A 22,940-nucleotide genomic window follows, 5' to 3' on the forward strand; every position below is an offset into this window, starting at 1 on the left:
ATCCAAAAGTTGTCTTCCAGAGCTCAGAATTTACTGAATCCGGTCTTGATCGAAAGCTACTGTCGCACTGATTTCGAAAATATCAATCAAAATATGGTGAAGCACCGTACTGAGATGAAAAACCACCCTCAACATCTAAAATCTGCATTGTTCAGAACAATCGGATGACCGCAAAACAATGACCATAACAATGACCCATTGCGGCTCTTCGATTGTTCGGACAATGCCAATAATTCAGACTTGGAGGGCGAATTCTAATCGGTTCAGTGCCTGATCATATTTTTATTTATATTTTCGGAATCAGTGCGATAGTAGCTTTCGATCAAGACCAGATTCAGTAAATTCTGAGCTCTGGAAGACAATTTTTGGATTGCCAGAAATCCTACAGTAGCTGCCGTAAAATAAGTCTGAGTAAAGCTTCAGCGAAGCGGAACGAAGCTGCAAAATCGGTCGCTGCCATTCCATGTTTACATTCTATACTCAATTGCTCATCTCTGGTGATCAATCCACAGAGTTGTCTTACTGTCACATATAGAAATGAAATAGGCATAGCCGGAAAAATACCAAATTATATTTATGTGGTAGACCTGGCATTATATTCTTGTTGTAGCATTAAAGGTACATATTTGAACTGCCCACATCGTTTATACTGTTATGACGTCATGTACTTGAATTCTCAACTCCACGCCTAACACACGATTCAAAATCGAATCACTCAGGATTTTGCCCAGCCCTACTATAGTATCCATACTGCCAATCATCATTTCCTCGTATGCTTTTCTTACGTATTTATACCATGCGTTCCGCGATTTACCCAGCTGGTGTTTATCTGCCCCCTGAATTTAAGCAATCGTGTCGTGCTCTACTGATTCTTTTGCCATTTCTGGCAGACGTTTCGGACATTCAGGGTCGATTCCTCAGATGTTGGTTAACGCCTGATCATTGATTAGCACCTCTATTTGATCACGATTCTAGTCCACAGATCGTCCACAGATGCTTGACGTCACATGGTCTGATCACTGATTACTATTACATGTTAATTTGACCGCGATATGAGGAATCGACCCCTACTCTGTAATGCGATCGCCGTTAACTCTGCTGTCATCGAGTGAGCAACCCAATCGTCATTTCTTCTGTCACTTTCCAAGATTGAGATGGATAAGACATGACTGTCAGGATCCTGATAGGTGATAAGAATCGTAGGCCAAGGTGGATGTTTGATTTAAAAGACTAGCCCACGTCATTTCAACATCTTTTCATTCTATCGCAATCTTATGGTGTTTGAAAATGATAAAGAAAATTAAATAAGCGAACGAAGTGCATTTCTCTATGAACAAAATCCCTCAGGCCAAAGTAAATAATTGGTATCCGCGACTTCCCCGTTCGGTGCTCAGTATTTCTGGATAGCACGGAGGAGAGAAAATGTTGGCGCATACTCGACAATCTTACCAAAAAGGCCCTAACATCTCTACAGACACATACGAGAAGAAACCCCATCCTCTCTCTCTCTCTCTCTCTCACACACACACTAACCTACGTAGGTTAGTTATCTATAGATTATCACGAAGGTAACTATTTATACTTCTATATATTCAAAGTATATATTTACGGCATTATTCCTACCTGCACTCGAGTATCATCAATGACTGCTTGCACCGCCTCTGCCGGCTAAATATGAAAAATTAATGTTCGAAACCTTGGTGATATATTCGACGCTCGTGGTATTCGAAGCTGTATTGACGATATCGCATCGCATTTGCAACTTGCAGCTCACTGCTCATTGCTGACTGCTGAGTGCTGAGATGAGATAGCAAGCGCTTTTTTGCAATACATACATAACTTACGGCATTATCATGGGCTTCGCGGCTGCAAACTCGATGCATGTTCTTGTCGCATTTTGTACATATTCATCCGTGCTGTGCAACTCCTCTCCATATTCAATACAAGCAGTCTCAAAACGTGCGGTGGACTCGTATTTCGACGAGGACTATCCTTCCGCCATTCGCGATTTTGAGTCCGCCTTGATCCACTATCGCATGTTCAAAAGCATCGACTCAACTTGCGGTGTTAGATGCAAATCTCCAAACATCAGCAAAGAGTTGGCAATGGATTTTAAAGGATTTAACGAACTCTACGCTTTCGGTAACTTGATTGCTCAAGCAAACTGCTTCAAGATTTGCAAAGAGGAGCATCCATTCACTAAAAAGAATATTGAGAGACCGAGAGAAGACTATGTACGTGATTTCGAATCAAGGCTACCTTATAATTACCTCCAATTTGCATACTGGAAAACTGGTCATGCAGAGAAAGCCTTACGAGCGGCGTACACTTTTTTACAAGCGAACCCAAACGATGATCAGATGAAAGAAAATATGAAATATTACGAATCGTCCAAAAACGATAAAAATTCGATGAAAGATTTAGAAGGTCGTCCATATAAAGATTTATTTCCAAAAGCAGTAAAACTTTATGAAGAACAGAAGTATGAAAAAGCAGTCACAAACTTTGAAGCAGCACTGAGTGATTATCTTGACGCTCTCGATGAATGTAAGGCTTTATGCCACGCTGAAAAAGACCCAGAAACATTCCATGGACTTGTTATGAGTGTCGCGTATAGATACAAACCAGTTTTTGAATGCGTGTCAACTTGTGAAGAAAAACTTCGACCGCTTTTTGAGGGTTCTTTTGTTGAAAAACTCGTGCCGCGAACGTACACTTATTTACAGTTTGCTTACTACAAGCAAGAAAAATATGGCAAAGCCGTTTCGGCAGCCGCTTCAGCGTTACTGATTGATAATACGGATGAAATATCCCTGAGTAACATGCAGTATTATACGGAAAGTTACCAAGAGCTCAAACTGGATAAGAAAGACTTTATTCCAAGGCCAGAAGCACAAAATTATCATGAAGAACTGAACCAACAAGCCATTATCTTCGAACTTATTACAGAAGCGACAGATTACTACGATGAAGGAGAAGCGCCAGACGAAGATGAATCCGTTCTTGGAGATCATTTGGTTCAAGAGATATCGCGGCAAATAGTGATGGCCATGTCTGAGAATTTACTCGGAGAAACTGGTTGATATGAATAGTGGGAAGCTGCCTATGATCAAGCTGATGTCTTGCGCGACAACTGTAGCACGGAAATGGAAACCAGTGGCGCGTAGTTGTATGGGAACAAGCACTGGATTCATATTCGAACACGGATGTAAAACCAGTGAATTTTTTAATCACTAATAACGGTACAAAACTTGCGTTTGTGCTGCGAGATATTCATTTGCTACTTAATCAGCATATGTTGCATAAAAACCTTTTTATTGCTGCGAGAGATTCATTTGACTCCATAATCATATGTGTTGCATCAAAATTTTTATACTACTGAACTACATAGCTATGTAATACTAACACTTTGTATTGTTTTTAAAAATGACATGCTTTTGTAATAAACATGCAACTTTCCTGGTTGGCACGAATCAAACCGAGGATCAAACGTTTTTGCAAGGAATAGAACGTTTACAGAGGTGGTCAGTAATAAAGTCTGCCACACTCGCACACACTCTTTATAGTAGGCGCTATAATAAGTTCTGTCGTATTCTGCAATTACTTGAGCGATTGTATTTATATACTATCAACAGTTTTTGTCACCCCATATCATGATAACAGATCATTTGTGGCTATAGCCACTTGTTGGCTACACAAATCTGGATTTCATCTGAAAGAATATCCTGTTTCTCTACTTTGTGCATGTAGTTTATCAATGCGCCGATTTGTCAGTAAAGCATTGCAGACCAGTGAGGGGGTCGCAGAGCAGATTTTGAGTACCCAACATATCAAATATGGGTTTGGAATGCGAGCAGACTCGGGCGACTAGATAATTCTAGTGATCTCGTCAGACTAATTCGAACGAAATGCTGGTAATCTAATTCTAATCTCATTCGTAAAACGTTTCTTCTATGCTCTCATGGTGATTCTAATTTCTGTTTTTTCTGGAAATGCTACCGAACGGTATAGTACGAAACAAGCCAAGCTCGGCGTACAGACATTTTCCGTTATCACGCATATGAGAATGAACTCTTCTTTCATATGAGCAGAACCTGATTTTTGTGGAATTTCTTTCTAAATAGGAATCGAATTCAATTTCCAGTAATTTTATATCGATTCGAATTTGGAAAAGCTGAAAATTTTCTAGTCTAACACTGAATGCCAGGACACTTGCCAAGGTTGTAAATATTGATTTATTAAAACCGTTCATGACCATTATTAATTCAATTATAATAATTGCACCGATATACTATAGCATGTAAGAGCAAGTAAAAACGCTGCATGTTAAAGACCTCGACAGTACTGTAAAATTCTTGCAAAAGCCAGCGAGTGAAAAGAAGCGAATAAAACCTTCCTACATCATAATAGAAACCTTCTTTTAGATTCATCGACCACCATTTTTGCGATTGCGAGAGACGATGTGGCAGCTGGCGACGGGGCATTGCGGACATGCAACATACGTTGACTCAGCTGGCCTGACCCGCTGTCAAAAATGAAATCGTCCACTAAATTTCCGTCCGTGTCAAGGGCTTGTGCGCGAACACCAGCAGGGCCCCTGGAAAGATTTCAAACGGTCACTGACAATCGGTCATTTATTGAAATTTTCGTCACATCAAAACACCAAAATATTGCAATATACTGAAAAAGATTATTGCAAATGGGAGCCCAACACGAAAGGTTTGTAAAAGTATCAACCATGTAGCTTTGAACGGTAGAGTAGGACAATCAAATCTACATTTCAAAGTTGCTAGAAACATCTTTGACTCAAAAACAGCGATCCAAGTATCCTAAAGAACGTCGTGAATCCAAACTCGCGTAGAAGGAGCAACCTCCATATCCCTAAGAAAATGAGTATTCTAGGCCTGGTATTGTTGAAAATACTGAAAACAGTAGCAGTGGAAGCTGTCTAAAAACACTGCCACTTGAGTGGATAGTGTCGGAAGACAAAACCTACGCGAGTACTTCGAAAAAGTAGGAGTACTTGGTTACTGACCTGGTCATAAGTCTGGTCTCTGGTCATACAAGCAGGAAGTACAATTATTGGGAACATAATACAATAAATATAGATCACCTTTGCACATCTTCCACTCGCAGTTCAGGGATAAACCTTTGCAGTTTCTTGACTTGTAATCGCATGCTGGCAGCCCGACTGAGTTCACCGAGTCCAGCCCCGATGTGCTTCATGACAAGCTTTCGTAGCCCCCTGAAAATGTGGCCTGTTACATTGGCTCATGAACCGAGTCTGACCAGATTTTTAAGCCGATACCGATAACCAGCACCTTCAACAATAAACCCTATATTCAAAAGATCTAGCATGTAGCATAAGGTGCATTTCCAAAACTGGAGCATTTATTTAAACAGCTTCACAGCCTTTGCAATGCTTGAGATGAAATAAACTAGAAAGGCTGCATCTGGACTATCAGGTAGGACTTCAATCAATATGATGTCTATCAGTATTTCCAGTGTAGCAGTGACAGATTATATAGCTCTCTGACCCCTTACTACCATGCTGTGATATCAGGAAAATTGTAAATATTTGTGCATCACTAATGGCCGATAACAGACTTACACAAACTAGCAATTTCGTTGGTTGGTGGTCAACTAACTAGTGTCATAGTGAGAAGTTCTAGTGCTAGTTGCGTATTCCAAAACATGTCTTCGTTGGTATGAATCGTGATACTAGTGATCAGTCGTTCTATGTTCTCGCAGACATTGCTAGCTCAGAGTGATCACTATGAACATGGGGTGGGTTTTGGCGGACGAAACCTCTCCCATTTCAAACTCATATTGATGTGCTTGTGGAAAGCTAGCCCGATTCCAATAAATTAAAAATTATCGAGTTACTTTGGAATTGAATCCAGTTCGAAGTGTTTTAGGTCGTTAGTTCTAGGTCTAGTTACGAGTTTAAAAAAGGGAGTAGTTCTAGCTCGAGTTTACAAAAGGCAGTAGTTCTAGTTCTATTTGGGAATTTTTAAAATCACATACCTGAAAGTTGCAGCTTCGTAGCTGTCCTTAACGTCAAAGTCGAAGAAGTTGTACCCTTCTCGTTTGAACGCGAGCAGAGCATTCGGCCCCAGCCAAACATCACCGTTCATTCGTGGAGTGAAGTGGAAGCCAAGAAAAGGCAGCGCTGGGTTAGGGACCTGAATATGATCGAGCTGTTGACTTTTTAACTGACATACAAAAGGGGTCAATCAAAGTGGTCAGTGTTGCTGTGAGTGCAAGCAAGCGAAAGGTGCTCGAGTACAGCGTTGTAAGGATTCGAGTCACGATAACTCGACTTGACTCAAGTCATTTTTTCAAATATGTAAAATGACTCGACTCGAGTCAATTTGCGTATTGACTCGACTTGTACTCGAGTCATTGAGCATGCAAACTAGGACGGCCAAGACAGACATTTCGTTGCAACTTCGAGCAATAGTAAAGTCACCGCATGACTGGTATTTCGTCTATCCGTCCTGATACTTGGAAAATAGGGCCAGAAACTGTTAGGACTGAGGAAAATTACGATATTATGAATACGAGCCATTCTTTATCACTCGAGCAGAGTTGAAAAGAGTGGGTTGAACTGAATTGAAATCAAAACTGAAAAGTGAACTCAATGACTTGGACTCCTCTGGTCACTGACTCGTACTTGACTCGCTGGAGAATTGAAAACGACTCAACTTGACTCGAGTCACAACTATAAAAGTGAGATTGACTTGTGACTCGTAACCTCGCGACTTGGTTACAACCCTGATCGAGTGCTCCAACAAAGAACAAATACTTCTTTACTGACCATCGACCACCTCTGGTGACATCACAACAAAACTATGTGAAGAAACTCTTGGAGGTACAGAATTTCAGTATACGATTGAATAGTATATCCATATTGAAATGAACCCGGACATTTTCGGCTGACACTCGTCAGGGGTAGTCGTCAGCAACTAGTAGAGAATTGGAAGATACTGTTGGAGGTAGAGAGCTTCAGTATACAAATGAATAATATATTCATACAGAAATAAACCTGAATAATTTCGACCAACGAATTGAATAAACTATTTAATAGCACCGGAATGGAATTGTGTGCAATATGGCAATATTCTTACCGGGTATATATTCCCTCTGGCTAGGTGAGACATTTCAGGCTTGAGAACGAGATACTCTCCTCGGAAAGGCACAATTTTGGGAATGCTGTCACAACCCGATATGGTGGCTAGACGGTCGGAATATAAACCACCGCACGTAATCACGTACCGAGAGTGGACTTGTTGCTAAAATATCAGAGAGTTTAGCATCACATCGTGCATATTAGGGTTGGTCAAAATTGACCAGTTGATAAAATTAAATTGGTTGAAAAAACGTTGCACGCCGAATTTGGCTCAATTGCTACCTGTAGAAGCGGAGTTATGAATAGATAATATTACATTTATCATAAAATGAAATTTCAAAATTATACAGGCTACTCAATGATAGTGTTAGGTTGTCTCTATAATTGTCCATGAAATTTTGAAAAATAGTGTTTACGGTGGTCGGTGGGTGATCATAGACTTTTCTACCGTAGTTCTGCTGTAAATATATAGTTTTTCAAATCAATAATTTCCGACTTCGCTTCTACAGTGTTTTTAGCCAACCTAAAAATTATATAAACTACGGTACCCAGTAAAATATCGAAAATAAAGTTATTCTTGAATAGCTCTAGTGTACAAATGCAAAGGAACTCACGTAATCATGGTTACCGATGATTGCGACTGGGTAATCTGCGTCTGAAAAACAAAAGCCGAATGAAATATAATTTTTTTTATTTTGCTGACTTGTAGAAAAATTGTTGGGTTGCCTAAACAACGATGCACATCAAATTGGCTCCCTTTTAATCTCTGGAGATCGATCAGTAACAAAATTTTAGGTTCTATGTTTTTTAAGAAATATTTTGCAAATTTTACAGGCTATCCCATGAAATTGTTCCATTGTCTATAAAAGCAAACCTATTGCAGTAGCCCAGCTACATAATATAATTTCCCACTGTCAATACTACTTTTTTCAAATCAAAAATTTCCTACTCCAATAACCTTGTGTGATTTACAAGTAACAGGGCTAATTTTCTCCAAAAACTGTTAAATAGAAGTAGGCCAGCCGTCGTCTAAAATCATAACCACCCGAGGCAAACCCCTAAAAGTAGAATTACTAATTTAATCTGTGAAATCCGGTTTCAACAACACGAAAAGCTGCCAAAGACACGACCAACCTGAACTCTGTTTGAAGTCTTCCACTTGATAGGCGAGCTTTATAGTACCTCCCTTTTTCTCAAATTCTTTGCCGTAAGTTCGAGCAACGAGGGCGTAATCAACAATACCCGTGTTCGGGGAGTGGATTGCTTTCAATCCCTTAACAGAAAGAAAATGAATGAACAAAGAATTCGTAGAGATCAAAGTATGTGATAAAAATAATAAAATATCACAACATATGACTAGGGCTGGACTGAATCGAGTGTTAGGCTTTGACTCGAGTATTTGAGTATCATTAATTATCATGTCATGGGTAAGAATGATGTGGAAAGTTTAAATATGTCTTTTATGTCACCGCAAAGAAAATAATGCTTGTTCTATATCACATTAAACATAATCTGGTGGTTATTTTTAAACATACCTATTTCAATACAATTTGCGACAATTGATCATGACGTCACAGAAACGTAGGGTTTGTAACCAAGTCACAAAGTTCCGAGTCACAAGTCAATCTCACTCTGGGGTTTTGACTCGAGTCAAGTCATTTTCGATTCACCAACAATAGGTTCGAGTCAGAGTCATAATGTTGAGACTCTAGTCCAGTGATTCCCAACCGCGGCCCCGAGGGCCGCATGCGGCCCCCAGCTAGCCTTTCTGCGGCCCCCACAAAAATATTGAGAAATCGATTTATGAAAAGAAAATTATATTTATAAAATGCTCTTGCTTGGCTTGGAGTCTAAAGTTTTCAATTAGGATTGCAGGAAAGTTGTGAGTAGACTGCTAAGATTACGTCACTGCTGTTTCAATGCAATGTGCCCTAACTTTCCAGTTGAACGAGCAGTACCTATAGATATAGGTATAGATACAGGTATTGACAGGACCGTAACTGCTGCACCCCAAGTCCCCCAATTGGGGGGAACGAGCTCGAAGGCGGCCCAAAATTATTTAGTGAATTAGCATGAATTATAAAGTATTTTATGAAATTTCATGCAACTTTTTCAAAAATTTTTCGCGCTGTGCGCGATTTCATGTTTCCAAGTACCTTCATTATTGCATACTCTTCCACTAAGATAAAATAAGCAAGATTTATATAAGTGGGCATATCGGCGTTGGCCATCACCGCATCACGACGCACGAAGACATATAAAGTTTCAGGCCATATAACGTGCGACTCCAAGAAGTGTGCCAGAACGATCGACAGCGAGAAAACCTTGGCCGAAAAGGACTGCCCTTACGCTGACCGGAAACTTCGTTATGTATATACAAAATACATATAGGTATAATTGACCATAGGCGCCTAAATGACTGACCCCAATATTCCTTGTCTTGGCAATCTGAACCTCACGAGACAAATAGGCTACCATCCCGCAGGGAAGAATTATATGCCAGTGAAGAACTACCAATTTGAAATCGTGTGCATCTTTTAGTTTAGTACGTTTGGGCGATTCTATATTTTTTGATATAGCAGACTGGAGGTCACGAAATACATCATGCAACGAAGTCGTACCAACGGGTCCGCCCGTCCCAATATGTTTAATTATTATTTACGGGCCCTACAGTTTCCAAGACACCTCACTCAGCTCTACCGGTAAATCTAATTACGTGAGCAGAGAGGACAAGTAATTGATAGCAATATATATGCAATTCCCGATTTTATTGACCTATTTTATTTTGAATTATCGAAAATTTTCGCGCTCCACGCTGGCTCACTAAACGGTGATCCTGATTTCGTGGCAGAAGCGAACAACGGGACGGGGGGTCGGTTTATCACCCTATGGGAGCTCAAGACCAAAGTGTTTTGAGGGGCCTGACGGAGTGCTGTTTCGTTCCTGCCAACGTGTATACGCCCGAAGATGTTTACTTATTATTGAGTGGTCCTACCTTTTCAAACACAACTCACTCGGCTCAACCGGTCAATCTGATTACGTGAGGAGAGAGAGGGTAAAATTGATACCAATATATTTTCAATTCCCGATTATATTGACCGATTCAATCATGAATTATAGAAATTTTTCGCGCTTGGCGCGATTAGTCGAGGGAAGCTGCCTAAAACGGACACCCGATTTAGATGATAAATAGCGGTAAACAGCCATCTAGCCTGATGGGGCCAAGAGCAACGTTTGGGGTGGGGGTGACAAAGTGCTGTTACGGCCCTGGTATTGATAACTAATCAACGGATAGATGTGTAACGAGTGACTCACGATTGAATACGCCGAGATGCGTACTGCTTAGCAAAAACTGCATAATTGGTAGTCCTATAGCTCGCGATCCAAGCGTCCGAATAATCTGATATGACGGTGTTTATCGAAAGGAGGTGTCGCACTGATTCCAAAATTACGAATTGAAATCTCGCCAGGTCAATAAAACTACTCCGAAATAGCCAGCAAAGGTTGATTGTTCTGAACAACGGGAGCGCGGCAACACAATGGCCAATGGCGTCAAGCGAATGATCGCAACAATGCGAATTTTCATATTTTGGTGACTATTCTGGGTTCCTTTCATTGCCCTGGTATTCGTGCGGCCCCGACCATACTCTGAATTTCGAAATTTGGCCCTGCCACCGAAAAAGGTTGGGAACCACTGCTCTAGTCCAAGTCATTTTGTTCAGCGTTTAGTTTCCACTTAAAGTCACGTCCAACCCACTGTTTTGCAACTATGCTGGAGTGATATCAAATGTATCACATTCATAATATACTAATTTCCTCACTCACAGTTTCTGGCCCTATTTTTCAAATGCCAGTGCTCATATACGAATGATGAGGTAACTTTAACATTCTTCCAAGTTTCAAGCCTCAGTCATTCAATTGAAATCAGGTCGAGTCATCTAAAAATCGTGACTCGAGTTCAGTCATAACTCGAGTCATTACAACCCTGCAGAAACGTTATTTCCATTACCATGCTTAGCTTAGTGCCGCAGGTTTCGTATGCTGTGATGCGACCGATTGAGGTTTCGAGGCTTCCATATTGGGAAAGTATCAAAACCGACAATTTTCTTTGATAACTTAACACGTAGTGGGAAAGGACATAATACAATTAAATAGTATATTCATATTGAAATGAACCCGAATATTTTCGGCTGACACTCGCCAGGGGTAATCGTCAGCAACTAGTAGAGAATTGGAAAGAACATTGTATATCAACAATCGTATCACAAAATATGACGTCACCAGCATGAAATTTCGAATGAGAGAGCGTTCAATGTACTATTTTTAGGCGGCACACGAACTCCTTTTGTTGACAGAGTTTTGGTTGGTGTATTTTTTATTGTACCAAAACTCTGTCAACAAAAGGAGTTCGTGTACCGCCTAAAAATGGTACATTGAACGCTCTCTCATTCGAAATTTCATGCTGGTGACGTCATATTTTGTGATACGATTGTTGATATACAATGTTCTTTCCGATTCTCTACTAGTTGCTGACGATTACCCCTGACGAGTGTCAGCCGAAAATATTCAGGTTCATTTCAATATGAATATACTATTTAATTGTATATTGAAGTTCTGTACCTCCAAGAAGCTATTCGAAAGGACATATCGTCGCTGTAGACTCGAAGTAGCTAATGTCGATTCCACACATTTTGAGAAAATTGACTTTATGTAAAGTTGTCATTTTCTTTCGGCCATACCTAGGCCATAAATAATAATATGAAAATTTAACAATAACTTGATTTTCTGTCAATTTGAAAAATGGGTCTCAAAATTTGAAAAAAATAGACATAAGCTACTTTGTTTCAACAGCGACGATATAATTTAGGTATTCAAAAAAATATCTTCACTACTCTACTCAAATTATTACAATTATTACACTTTTCGGATTCGAGTCCAGCCCTACAGTACAAAACTTATGACTCATTCAATGGAAATTCAAAAGCACTCACCCTGCAATGAGGTTCGAAGGTTTGAATGTCTTTTCCTTCCACGATAGAAACGGTACAGCCATTCTCCAGAGCTCTCGCGTAGAGATTATCTAGCCGCGGAATTTCCTCGGCCTCGGTTGCGACAATCAACTGAAGAGAATGATGCGAATCGGGTCAAAATTTGTTAGTTGGACCGATTCAAATACAAAATGTCTCGCTCTCGCTCAAATAACACAAAAAACGGACTTCTTATCAGACTCGGAAAAGTAGATAATTTTAGTTGTCTACTTAGACAGTGAAATGCTGGTAATCTAATTCTAGTCTAATTGGTTAAATGCTTCTATGCTACATGAGAACTGTATAGCGCGAAACAAGCCAAACTCGCTGTACAGATATTTGCCATTTTAATCCTTACGAGAATCAACTCCGTGATTTGATATGAAGTGAACTTGATTTTTTTTGTATTTCAGTCTAATTCTGAATTGAAGTCAATTTCCACCAGTAATGCTAATCCTAAGCTAATTTGGAAACAACTGTAGGCAGTATACAGTATAATTCTAATTCTAATGTAACTGGGAAAAGATGAAAATATTCTAGCTGCACAACTCTGCTTGTTACCAAATATATGTAGCCGACAGAACAGGTACAGGTATATTTACTTTTTAGTTTCGTGGAAATCACTCTTCGTTATTGTACTCGTGTAAAAATTTATGGCGTTACTTCAACTTCGATCCAAATACCAACTGCTCTGAGACATCTCTGCAGAAATGAAATGCGACCAGCACTATTCACTCGACTGGGGATGATTTTAGATGACTTGCACTTCTACTGTAGTGTAGCTATTGATAGATTCAGCCTATTAGGTGCACCTTGCCGCACTTCTTGTAAGGCACGCGATGTTCATCACAGAAGTCATAAAGCATCTTCAGTCCTTCAACACAGAGTTTGGCTTTGAGAGTTCCAGGTTTGTAATATATGCCGGCGTGAATCACGCCGCTGTTATGACCCGTTTGATGAATACCTGAAAATGTGCAACGATATGTCACATTTTGGTCCGGAAAATCTCGAGTGCAGACTAGTGAGTACAATTGGTTAGATATAAGACATATGTATTAAAATTTACCCGGATATTTTTGGCTGATGCTAATCTGGGGTAACCGTGAGCGACTAGTAGAAAATTGACAAGAACATTTTATAACAACAGTCGTACCGTACCATGAATTATGAGATCACAGGCAGGGTTGTAATGACTCGAGTCCCGATTTTTAGGCGACTCAACTTGACTCGAGTCTTGTTTTCCAATGCGTAAAAAGACTCGACTCGAGACAATTCGTGTATTGACTCGACTTGTACTCGAGTCATTGTACACGACTCGAACCAAGTCATAGGTCTATGACTCGAGACTAAGACGACCAAGACAAACATTTCGTTGCAACTTCGAAGAATAGTAAAGTGAGCCACCTTATTTGTGTTTCGTCTATCAGTCCTGGTAACTAGAAAATAGGGCCAGAAACTGTTAGGACTGTGGAAAAGTATGATGTTATGAATGCGAGCCATTCTATATCACTCGAGCAGAGTTGAAATAGTGGTTTGAACCGCAATGAACTCAAAATTGAACAGTGAACAGTGACTTGGACTCGGACTCGAGTCACAACACTTGCGACTCGGACTCGACCCTCTATTCACTGACTTGGACTTGACTCGGTGGTGAATTTAAAATGACTCGACTTGACTCGAGTCAAAACTATAAAAGCGAGATTGACTTGTATCTCGGAATCTTGTGACTTGGTTACAACCCTGATCACAGGTTTCAAATCAAATTTCGGATCACCGAGGCCGGCAGAGCTCAAGGTACAATTTCAAGATGATACACAAACTCCTTCTTCTGGCACAAACTAGGTTGGCGCACTTTTGATAATATTTGAATCCAAGACACATAGCCTAAATGGAAGAATTAATGTCCTAGTATTTATTCAGTAGACAGCAGACCAGGGCTGGGCGCAGAACTGACAATTAGATCATTCTAGTTTTCTAATTAGACTTAATAGAGCGTAATGTCGGTACCGGTAATCTAATTCGTGAAATGTGTCAATGCTATTCTTTTAATTCTAGAATCTAATTTCAGGTTTGCCGGTAAATGCTACAGGAGAACTGCATATGGTAGTGCTAAGATTGCTGTAAAGACATTTGCTATTCTCATACCCATAAATATGAACCATTATATGAGGTCAGCGGAACTTGATCCAATGTCCGAGTTTTCGTGAATTCAGTATTTCGAATTCTAATCTAATTTGGAAAAAAGCTGTGTAGCTATAATTCTAAATTTAATGTTACAGTTTGGAAATAAAGGTGTAGCTATAATTCTAGCTGTCCAGGTTTGATCTAAACACCACAAGACTGCGATACAATGAAGGACTTGAACTGACTCAACTGGTGCTCTTTTTCCAGGAGACAAAGTTTTAAATCCGGATTCCTCAAGAGAAGTTCTCGTGCTGTCGCCAGTCCAACAATGCCTCCTCCGACAATTGTGACGTCATACTTCTCAATATCGTAATTGAGAGTGGAGCTGTTGACAATGTAATGAATGAATGAATGTAAAGAATCAGTAATATGATAAAAAATGTACCCGAGTCACATTTGTAACCAATTTATTTAGCGGACATTCAACTAAGTATTGATTTTTTGTAGTTTTAGCTCTAGTTGCGGATTCAAAATAAGTGACTAGTTCTAATTCTAGTTAAGCATTAAAAAAAACTTGCGTCGTTTGGTGTGAATCGTAATACCGGTGTCCTATTGAGTGATGTTCTTGCGGCCATTGCTAGCTCAGAGTCATCACTCATCACTACTAACAGTGACAGTGGTGTAGATAGGGGATGAAATTGGGGGGGGGTCAAATCCCCTCCCATATAGAGCTTGCAGAGTTGTGTTTTAGTTAGTTGCGGATTTTCAAAGGTGCAGTAAACCACCAGGAACTAAAACTAAATGCTACTCGAAAGTCTTTAAAATTTGCACGCTATCATGTCACAAATCCTAAACTTTCGAGGGCAAGGAAACCTTGAAACCCTCCCACTATGCCACTGTCAAATCAGACAATCTAAAAAGGGTTTTTTTCTGTCAATTTGATTTTAGTGATACGAGGAACTTATACTGTTGTACATAGTACAGTATGTACCTTAAATTTCTTGCGGTCCTGAAATTGTAGGTGCGGGATCTCCCAACATATCGATGGATTGTACGCAGCATGATTGTAAATGAATTCAAATTGTACATTGGCTAGAAAATAATGTCACACACATATATTTACTCATGATCATTAATGTTAAATACAATTCACTAACAGGTACGGTATCGACAGAATAGCGACTCAAGTACAAAAATTGATAAAAAACCAATACAGTGTATATGAATCAAAAACTACTGTTGCACTAATGCAGAAGATAGAAATTACAATTTAGTCGGGATTCAAGGCACTCGAAGCCCCACTGCCAGTCCAGGCAATCGTTGGGTGGGAGTGTGTTGAATTTTAATTGCTCATCCAAGTTGCGCTATTGACGACAGACGTCGCATTATGATAAGTGACTAAATAGCAGTGTAATAGTGTGTAACTATTATAGGCTGTCTGCCTGTATGGAATCGGTGTCCTGTGCTCACACTATATTCTATTTTTTAATTATTTTTTATTAAATTACTTCAACTTGGAAAATCATCGCTGCTCACCTGATATATCAGGCAGAAAGGCCAGCGATTCCAATCAGGGCTGTCTGAACGACAAATAATTACTATTAGAGCGACTTGCAAGCGTTCAATATCAACAATTGTTTAGTTGCTCGTATATGGCAACAAAATTATCATAATATCCAGTATAGGTGCGTACCCAGACGAGAAAAAGGAAGATTGAAAAAAAGGGTTCGAAAATTTTGTAAATTTTATAAGGTCGCATCAATTTATTAGGTTTCAGTACATGCGTAAATGCCTACAAACAAGGATCAGATAAGCTCGATATGCTTCCTCCTGTTGACGAATGTCTGTCACAAATGTCTTGATGGCGTGAGAAGTTCAAATATGTCCTATTATGTGACCACAAATAATATAGGGCCTACCGGTAATGCCAGTTCTACACATCAAAATGAAGCTATTTTTTCGACCGTGCTTTGTGAACATGCTGTTGGTTTTAATGATGGCTTCACACATATGTCACTTCCACTAACTGCCATATCTCTGCAGTACATTGTTTGGCACTGCTGCGATACGACCATATAGCCTATAGCCCAATAGCGCCGGGGTCAGGCACCTATCGGCAGACATTCTTCAGCCACTATGGTGGAGTGGCCAACTGACCATCATTGACCAAACCGAGTTACGCAAAAGCACAGACAGAGATGAATTACAGATAACGAAGGTAAACCGGGTTACCTTCGGTTTACCTTTGTTAGCCTATCGATCGAGAAATGCTTATTGCCGAAAGATATGCATTATGCAGTCAAGCGTGCACCGGAGTAGTGACGTATTTATGCCACCGTCTGCTGCCATACCGCGTAACGTGTTGCAGATACAATACTTTCAAGAAAATATATTTCATTCATCGAACTGAATTTACAATGCTTTTGAAACCAATCAACCAGATAATTGAACTACGGCGATAATAAATAGAGAGTGTCGTGGATAGTCTTTAGGTGGCGCTAAGTAACCGAGATATATTTTCAGTATATCTCTGCATTGCTGTAACTTCTCGACGTGCAAACTTGGATTTCCAACTGGAAGGTACTACTGCTGGGGACGGCATGGACGCTGCGGTTAAGGTTCGTATAAAATATTTACTATGAGCAGGACTTATGTTGAATCATATATATTCACGGCATGCTGGAAGAATATAGGAAGAAGTATTACGTGAATGTGACCAACTTGAAGCGTCATGTTGTCGTGGTAACCGTTTCAACTGGATGACGTGATTGCACAATCATTACACGGCTTGAGTCACAAATAGTTGAAGAATACTTGGTTCATTTCATAGTTCTGGTGACGAGACAAATGTATAATTACTGTGGAACATGTTATCCATAATTAAACATTCTGGCATGCAGATGTGGGTGTTGATAAAACGTGAATTTATATTGGATTTCACTATACAAAAGAGATTACCTTTTTTCTCTTCGTTTGTGCAAAACAATGAATCTATTTGTTTGTCATTTCAATTCCACACTTTATAGTGGAAACGCCATAAGTCAAATTTATGTGGAAGCAGCTCATCATAGGCTACAGTATAAATCATTTATACTCCTGCATGCAAGATAAACATAGTATTTCTTGCTCATGTTTATTCCTCAATCCACGTGTATGCGAGAATGTGCTGTTTACCTCGATAGGGTTGGTGTTCATACCTTGCAAATGGGTAACAAATCTTGCAAATGGGTAACGATTTACCTTGCATATGGGAAACAAATCTTGCAAATGGGTAACGGTTTACCTTGCATATGGGAAACTATCTTGCAAATGGGCAAGGAATGATTTCACCTTGCAAATGACCAACAACGGTCGAAACACAAGGCATGGTGGGGTCATCCGCCCACCAGTGGAGCAAGACCCAGATGGGTCCCCCCCACAAATTCGGCGAAATCCAAATCCAAATTAAAAAATCCAGATCGAAACACACGACGTGGTGGGGTAATCCGCCCACCAGTGAAGCAAGACCCAGATGGGTTCACCCCCCACAAATTCGGCGAAATCCAAATCCAAATTCGAAAATCCAGATGTTCATCCAAAACTGACGGACGTTAACTGGTGCAACCATATGACCCCTCCCCACCACCAATTCGGATTGACCCAAATCCAGATTTCGTGTTTCGACCGTTGTTGGTCAAAGCCTTTCCCATTTGCAATATTTGTTTCCCATATGCAAGGTAAATCGTTACCCATTTGCAAGATTTGTTTCCCATATGCAAGGTAAATCGTTACCCATTTGCAAGATTTATTTCCCATATGCAAGGTAAATCGTTACCCATTTGCAAGATTTGTTTCCCATATGCAAGGTAAATCGTTACCCATTTGCAAGATTTGTTTCCCATATGCAAGGTAAATCGTTACCCATTTGCAAGGTAAGTCCTTGCCTTTGCATAACTGATGGATCTATCGTCTATTACAAGGTAAATTGTTTGATTTCTGATTGATTTCAATGTAAATCGTGATAATAATCTGGAGTTGGATTTGGCTGAATTGGTGGGGGGCATATATGCTAGCACCAACTACATCTGACGTCAGTTTTGGATAAAAATGTGGATTTTCAGATTTGGATTTGATGGAAATCTGGATTTGGATCTATTCGAATTGGTGGTGGTGGTGGGGAGGGGTCGTATGGTATAGCACCAATTACCGTCAGTTTTGAATGAGCATCTGGATTTTTTAATTTGGATTTGGATTTCACCGAATTTGTGGGGGGGGAACCCATCTGGGTCCTGCTCCACTGGTGGGCGGATCACCCCACCACGTCGTGTGTTTCGACCGTGTTGTTGGTCATTTGCAAGGTGAAATCAGTCCTTGCTCATTTGCAAGATTGTTTCCCATATGCAAGGTAAATCGTTACCCATTTGCAAGATTTGTTTCCTATATGCAAGGTAAATCGTTACCCATTTGCAGGATTTGTTTCCTATATGCAAGGTAAATCGTTACCCATTTGCAAGATTTGTTTCCTATATGCAAGGTAAATCGTTACCCATTTGCAAGATTTGTTTCCCATATGCAAGGTAAATCGTTACTCATTTGCAGGATTTGTTTCCTATATGCAAGGTAAATCGTTACCCATTTGCAGGATTTGTTTCCTATATGCAAGGTAAATCGTTACCCATTTGCAAGATTTGTTTCCTATATGCAAGGTAAATCGTTACCCATTTGCAAGATTTGTTTCCCATATGCAAGGTAAATCGTTACTCATTTGCAGGATTTGTTTCCTATATGCAAGGTAAATCGTTACCCATTTGCAGGATTTGTTTCCTATATGCAAGGTAAATCGTTACCCATTTGCAAGATTTGTTTCCTATATGCAAGGTAAATCGTTACCCATTTGCAAGATTTGTTTCCCATATGCAAGGTAAATCGTTACCCATTTGCAAGGTGCGAGCACCAACCCTACTCGTTCACCTTGGCCAACGTTTTACATTACATGGTAAATCCTTTGGGTTTTCATGTGTAAAAAATTCTGGTGAAAGTAAAATAATCTACGTAACACATTAATCAACATTCAACACTAAGGCCTAGACATATTCTTACATTGCTAGCTTGAGTGATATCACAATCAAAAGATAGCTCGGGCCATCGCAAAGGTAGAATTTCATTGCGAATTGGTAAATATTATCAACTACTACATCTTAAATACTTATTCCAAATTTGATGTAATTCGAATGTTGTGCAGATAAGCGATGGGCACCGAACAATGCTGGAGATCTTGGAAGCGAGGAAAATGCGACTGGATGCATCGTTGACATTTTGGAATAGGCGAGACCTCCTTCAGCTCACTTCATATCTTCTTAAAACCAACGATAACAGTTTGTACCACGATGTCATTCCGCAGGTGACGAGATGGTGAGCTCTTGCTTGATGTTGAAAATGTTTCCTTTATTTGCTTCGATAGGTGCTCTCTCTTTTCATTATATCACAAACTTGTGGTGTTTTAATTTGAGGAAGATTTAAATAAATATGATGAGAAAGTGCTATTGTGTCTATTGCATGCATTTTATAAACTTGCAAAATTTGATGTCGGTTTCACCAGTGAAGTATTCAATCAATATGATATTGAACTTTGAATTGTACATGGCACATAGTCAGCACACCGATCCCTAAACATTAAAATTTGCTCTTTGGAAATTGTAAAATTGATTAATAGATACCACAAATGTCAACACTTCCTGCAAGGTAATACCGAATCTGCATTTGTTAGTTACTTTTTCCTTCCAGGATCTGGGGAGAGATTCCAGCTTAATTGAAAAACATGTCATTCAAGGACTTCAAATATCATTAGTAGAACAGCTCTAGAAATTATAATTGTGAAATTTTGTTATCGCCTGTTCATTTTCTTTCATACCATTTGTATAGTTACTAGTTCCGTAAAGTTCATTGACAGCAGTGCTACTCCCACACACATAAGTATATTGTATATGTACAATCATGTACATGTACATACTTCGAATAGGTATATTGTTATACATGGTATTAGCCTACATATAGGTGTATGTGACCTTCTGGACTCGGTGACCATATGGCTGTATCGTTGTCCACCATTTCAAGGAATCATTTCTTTTATTTTGGAAATTACTTCAGTCCGTCTGTCATAACTCATTACAGCATTAAAGAAGAAAATGAAATTGGAAAAATGGTTACTTTGGGAATGTGCCTCGAATTGCTGCCTGCCATGCAAATGTTGCTCAAAACCAAGTTTGAAGCGTAAATTACAGAAGCAAAATTCTCTTGATATCTTGGATTTAGTTCTGATATTGATCGTTCCTAGCTACATCATTACTAGCCTGGACTTCCTCAGAGTGATGTGCCACCGGTGGTACCTGGAATTGAAAAATATAAGTAGAGGACCAAGTGATTTACAAAACCAGAGCCTGTAAGTATCATTTGTTGGTATTAATTAGTTTCAAAAAGGAAGGCTTTCAATCAGGAGTGGTCAAATTAGTCAGCGGTTCTACTAAGTTGAGTTCTGGAATATTGTCGGCTATCCGACAGTCATCGTGCACATCCACATTCGAGTCGAAATACAGACAATTTGTAATTGATTAGTATATTCATATTGAAATGAACCCGAATATTTTCGGCTGACACTCGTCAGGGGTAATCGTCAGCAACTAGTAGAGAATTCGAAAGAACAGCGTTTATCAACAATCGTAACACAAAATATGACGTCACCAACACGAAATGTCGAATACAAGAGCGTTCAATGTACTATTTTTAGATGATACACGAACTCTTTTTGTTGACACAGCCTTGGTTGGTGTATTTTGATAAAAGTCGACTCCAAGGCACACAAATGAAAGTGTGAGCGACCCTTTCCGAGTATGCGAAATCTGTAGTCTCGATAATTTTTCGCACAAGCGGGATTATCCAACAAGTGTTAGCTAATTGCAGAATTTATGACCTTTGATTGTTCCACGTCTCCAACGTTGGAGACGCTTAACACGAGCCCAAAACTGATTATCTCGATGTTCTTTTGCCCTTTTTTATTTTATCTAATTGAAAAGTCGATATATATATATATGTTCCGCATCAATCTTGAGCGGGTGAGTTCAATCTTGACAATTTGTACAGAATCAAGTTGCCCCTCTAGTTTTCTGGACCGCAACCTGACATATCGATCTCGCCTTCCGACACAGGCCACCTATCCTTTTATATTATGTTCTTTCACTTTTCATCCAGTGTGCATGGCTCCTCTTTACATCGCCTAGGCCAGGTGGGTGCCTGATTTCAAAGACTGCTCCAAGTCGTTTCGTCACCTTCCCATCTGTTCATTGTATCGCAGTCTTGTGTTGTATTGAAATGATGAAATTTTTGACAATATATTGAATTGATTGTTACTAAGGCTTTTAAAAACACCACAAGATAGTCAATAGCAACGTATTTTCGGGCATGTCAAACCTACTCCAAGTAGATTTGGTCGGGAGGGGCCGCATACTTATCAGTAGATTGTAACTGGGTACCTTCAAAGGTGGATATTTGCGACCAAAACAGAGTGACCAATGACACTTCAAATGAGTGCAATCTTCAATATCATATTTCATTATTGTGATACACTCTATTTCACAAAACTCTTATGACAATTTCACTGATGGGATGCAAATTTATCCGAAATACCCTAAAAACACAACCACTTAGTGCAAGTAGGCTAAAGTGACTCAAGTAGGCCTACTCTGCAAAGGTAGATGCAGCCAATTCTGTATTCTTGAACACGCGGTTTTTATTGCAGGAGTTTATCACCCATTCATTTCCAACTGATGAACATGAGGGCGACCGTCAAAAAGCTTTGCAGAAGAGACGGGAAGCTGGGTGAGAGAGCAAAGGTGAGTAATGGGCATGTTCATTGGATGTATTTCTCTCAGTTGAAGACACAGCCAGTAGATTATCACAGTATATGAATGATAATATCCTGCATGTGCATCTATTTTGTAAACGTCGCTTCTTCCAGGAAATATTCCATTATTCTACTTGAGTAGCATCATATCAGCAACGATCTCGACCCCTCCAAATAGATTTATGAAATAGGAGGGGCCGAGATGGTAACTGACATTGATGCTAGTCAAGAGAAATAGTTCACGGCATTAACAAAATACACCCACATCTTGTCATCAATTTTGGTACAGAGCAGTTGCTAGTGTGAACAGAAATCCGCAAACTTCTGGGTGTTAAAAGACTTTCCACCTAAGCAGTTGATTACATTTGCGCGACAAATTATTACAATCGAAAACATTCAGGTTCTGCACGACCTCTTGGATGAACTCTCATGACCTTGGTCACATCGACAGGACTCCTCAGACGGTCAAGAGCAATGTTCCTTCTAATTTTTCATGAGTCTGCGCGCACTCACCGCTAGGTCCCTTACAAAACTGTGCGTAACGACTAAAAAAAGGTCATCACTACAGATTTTTTGTGCGCAGAGACCGTGTCAGCACTGCGAAATTGCGCACATGCGCAGCTTAGAGGGAACATTGGTCAAGAGTGTCGAATTTTTCTCGTTTCATGTCTCTTTGTAACATTGCCACCACCATGCTACTATTCAAAAAAGGTTTGTTTGCAACGACGGCACAATCAGTATGATGAGTGTTGGTAGGCCTACATGTTATCATACGTTCCCT

At 39.8% G+C, this 22,940-nt stretch overlaps 3 protein-coding genes across 3 annotated transcripts; 2 read left to right on the forward strand and 1 right to left on the reverse strand.

Moving 5' to 3' along the window:
• Positions 1-1,682: 1,682 nt before the first annotated feature.
• Positions 1,683-3,463, forward strand: LOC145445372 (cartilage-associated protein-like). The gene has a single exon (XM_080323566.1). The coding sequence runs from the start codon at positions 1,854-1,856 to the stop codon at positions 3,081-3,083; it is 1,230 nt and encodes a 409-aa protein (XP_080179692.1). The 5' UTR covers positions 1,683-1,853; the 3' UTR covers positions 3,084-3,463.
• Positions 3,464-4,216: 753 nt separating this feature from the next.
• LOC145444922 (L-2-hydroxyglutarate dehydrogenase, mitochondrial-like) lies at positions 4,217-15,384 on the reverse strand. Its single transcript, XM_080322983.1, has 10 exons — positions 15,275-15,384; positions 14,529-14,668; positions 12,972-13,123; positions 12,124-12,252; positions 8,267-8,405; positions 7,747-7,787; positions 7,131-7,295; positions 6,028-6,185; positions 5,114-5,245; positions 4,217-4,597 (listed from the first exon to the last, which is right to left on the reverse strand). Exons 1-10 carry the CDS (start codon positions 15,370-15,372, stop codon positions 4,402-4,404), a joined length of 1,350 nt encoding a protein of 449 aa, XP_080179109.1. The 5' UTR covers positions 15,373-15,384; the 3' UTR covers positions 4,217-4,401.
• Positions 15,385-16,751: 1,367 nt separating this feature from the next.
• LOC145444924 (KATNB1-like protein 1) lies at positions 16,752-22,674 on the forward strand. The gene is made up of 6 exons (XM_080322984.1): positions 16,752-16,901; positions 19,505-19,674; positions 20,434-20,532; positions 20,597-20,701; positions 22,055-22,148; positions 22,560-22,674. The coding sequence occupies exons 1-6, from the start codon at positions 16,884-16,886 to the stop codon at positions 22,590-22,592; spliced, it is 519 nt and encodes a 172-aa protein (XP_080179110.1). The 5' UTR covers positions 16,752-16,883; the 3' UTR covers positions 22,593-22,674.
• The last annotated feature ends 266 nt before the right edge of the window (positions 22,675-22,940 follow it).

This window comes from Botryllus schlosseri, chromosome 8 (assembly GCF_051294905.1).
Source record: "Botryllus schlosseri isolate E-star chromosome 8, Bs_hap1, whole genome shotgun sequence".
NCBI lineage: Eukaryota > Metazoa > Chordata > Ascidiacea > Stolidobranchia > Styelidae > Botryllus > Botryllus schlosseri.

What these genes read in the sequence shown, in the direction of transcription:
- LOC145445372 (XM_080323566.1), top strand. Translation starts at nt 1,854, where the DNA reads ATGGGCTTCGCGGCTGCAAACTCGATGCATGTTCTTGTCGCATTTTGT.
- LOC145444922 (XM_080322983.1), bottom strand. Translation starts at nt 15,372, where the DNA reads ATGTACAATTTGAATTCATTTACAATCATGCTGCGTACAATCCATCGA. An exon ending in CCAGAGGGAATATATACCCG is followed by an intron (nt 6,186 to 7,130) that starts GTAAGAATATTG and finishes GATCATATTCAG; the next exon opens with GTCCCTAACCCAGCGCTGCC. An exon ending in CGAGTGGAAGATGTGCAAAG is followed by an intron (nt 4,598 to 5,113) that starts GTGATCTATATT and finishes AAATCTTTCCAG; the next exon opens with GGGCCCTGCTGGTGTTCGCG.
- LOC145444924 (XM_080322984.1), top strand. An exon ending in GATTTACAAAACCAGAGCCT is followed by an intron (nt 20,702 to 22,054) that starts GTAAGTATCATT and finishes TTTTTATTGCAG; the next exon opens with GAGTTTATCACCCATTCATT. An exon ending in AGCTGGGTGAGAGAGCAAAG is followed by an intron (nt 22,149 to 22,559) that starts GTGAGTAATGGG and finishes GAAAACATTCAG; the next exon opens with GTTCTGCACGACCTCTTGGA.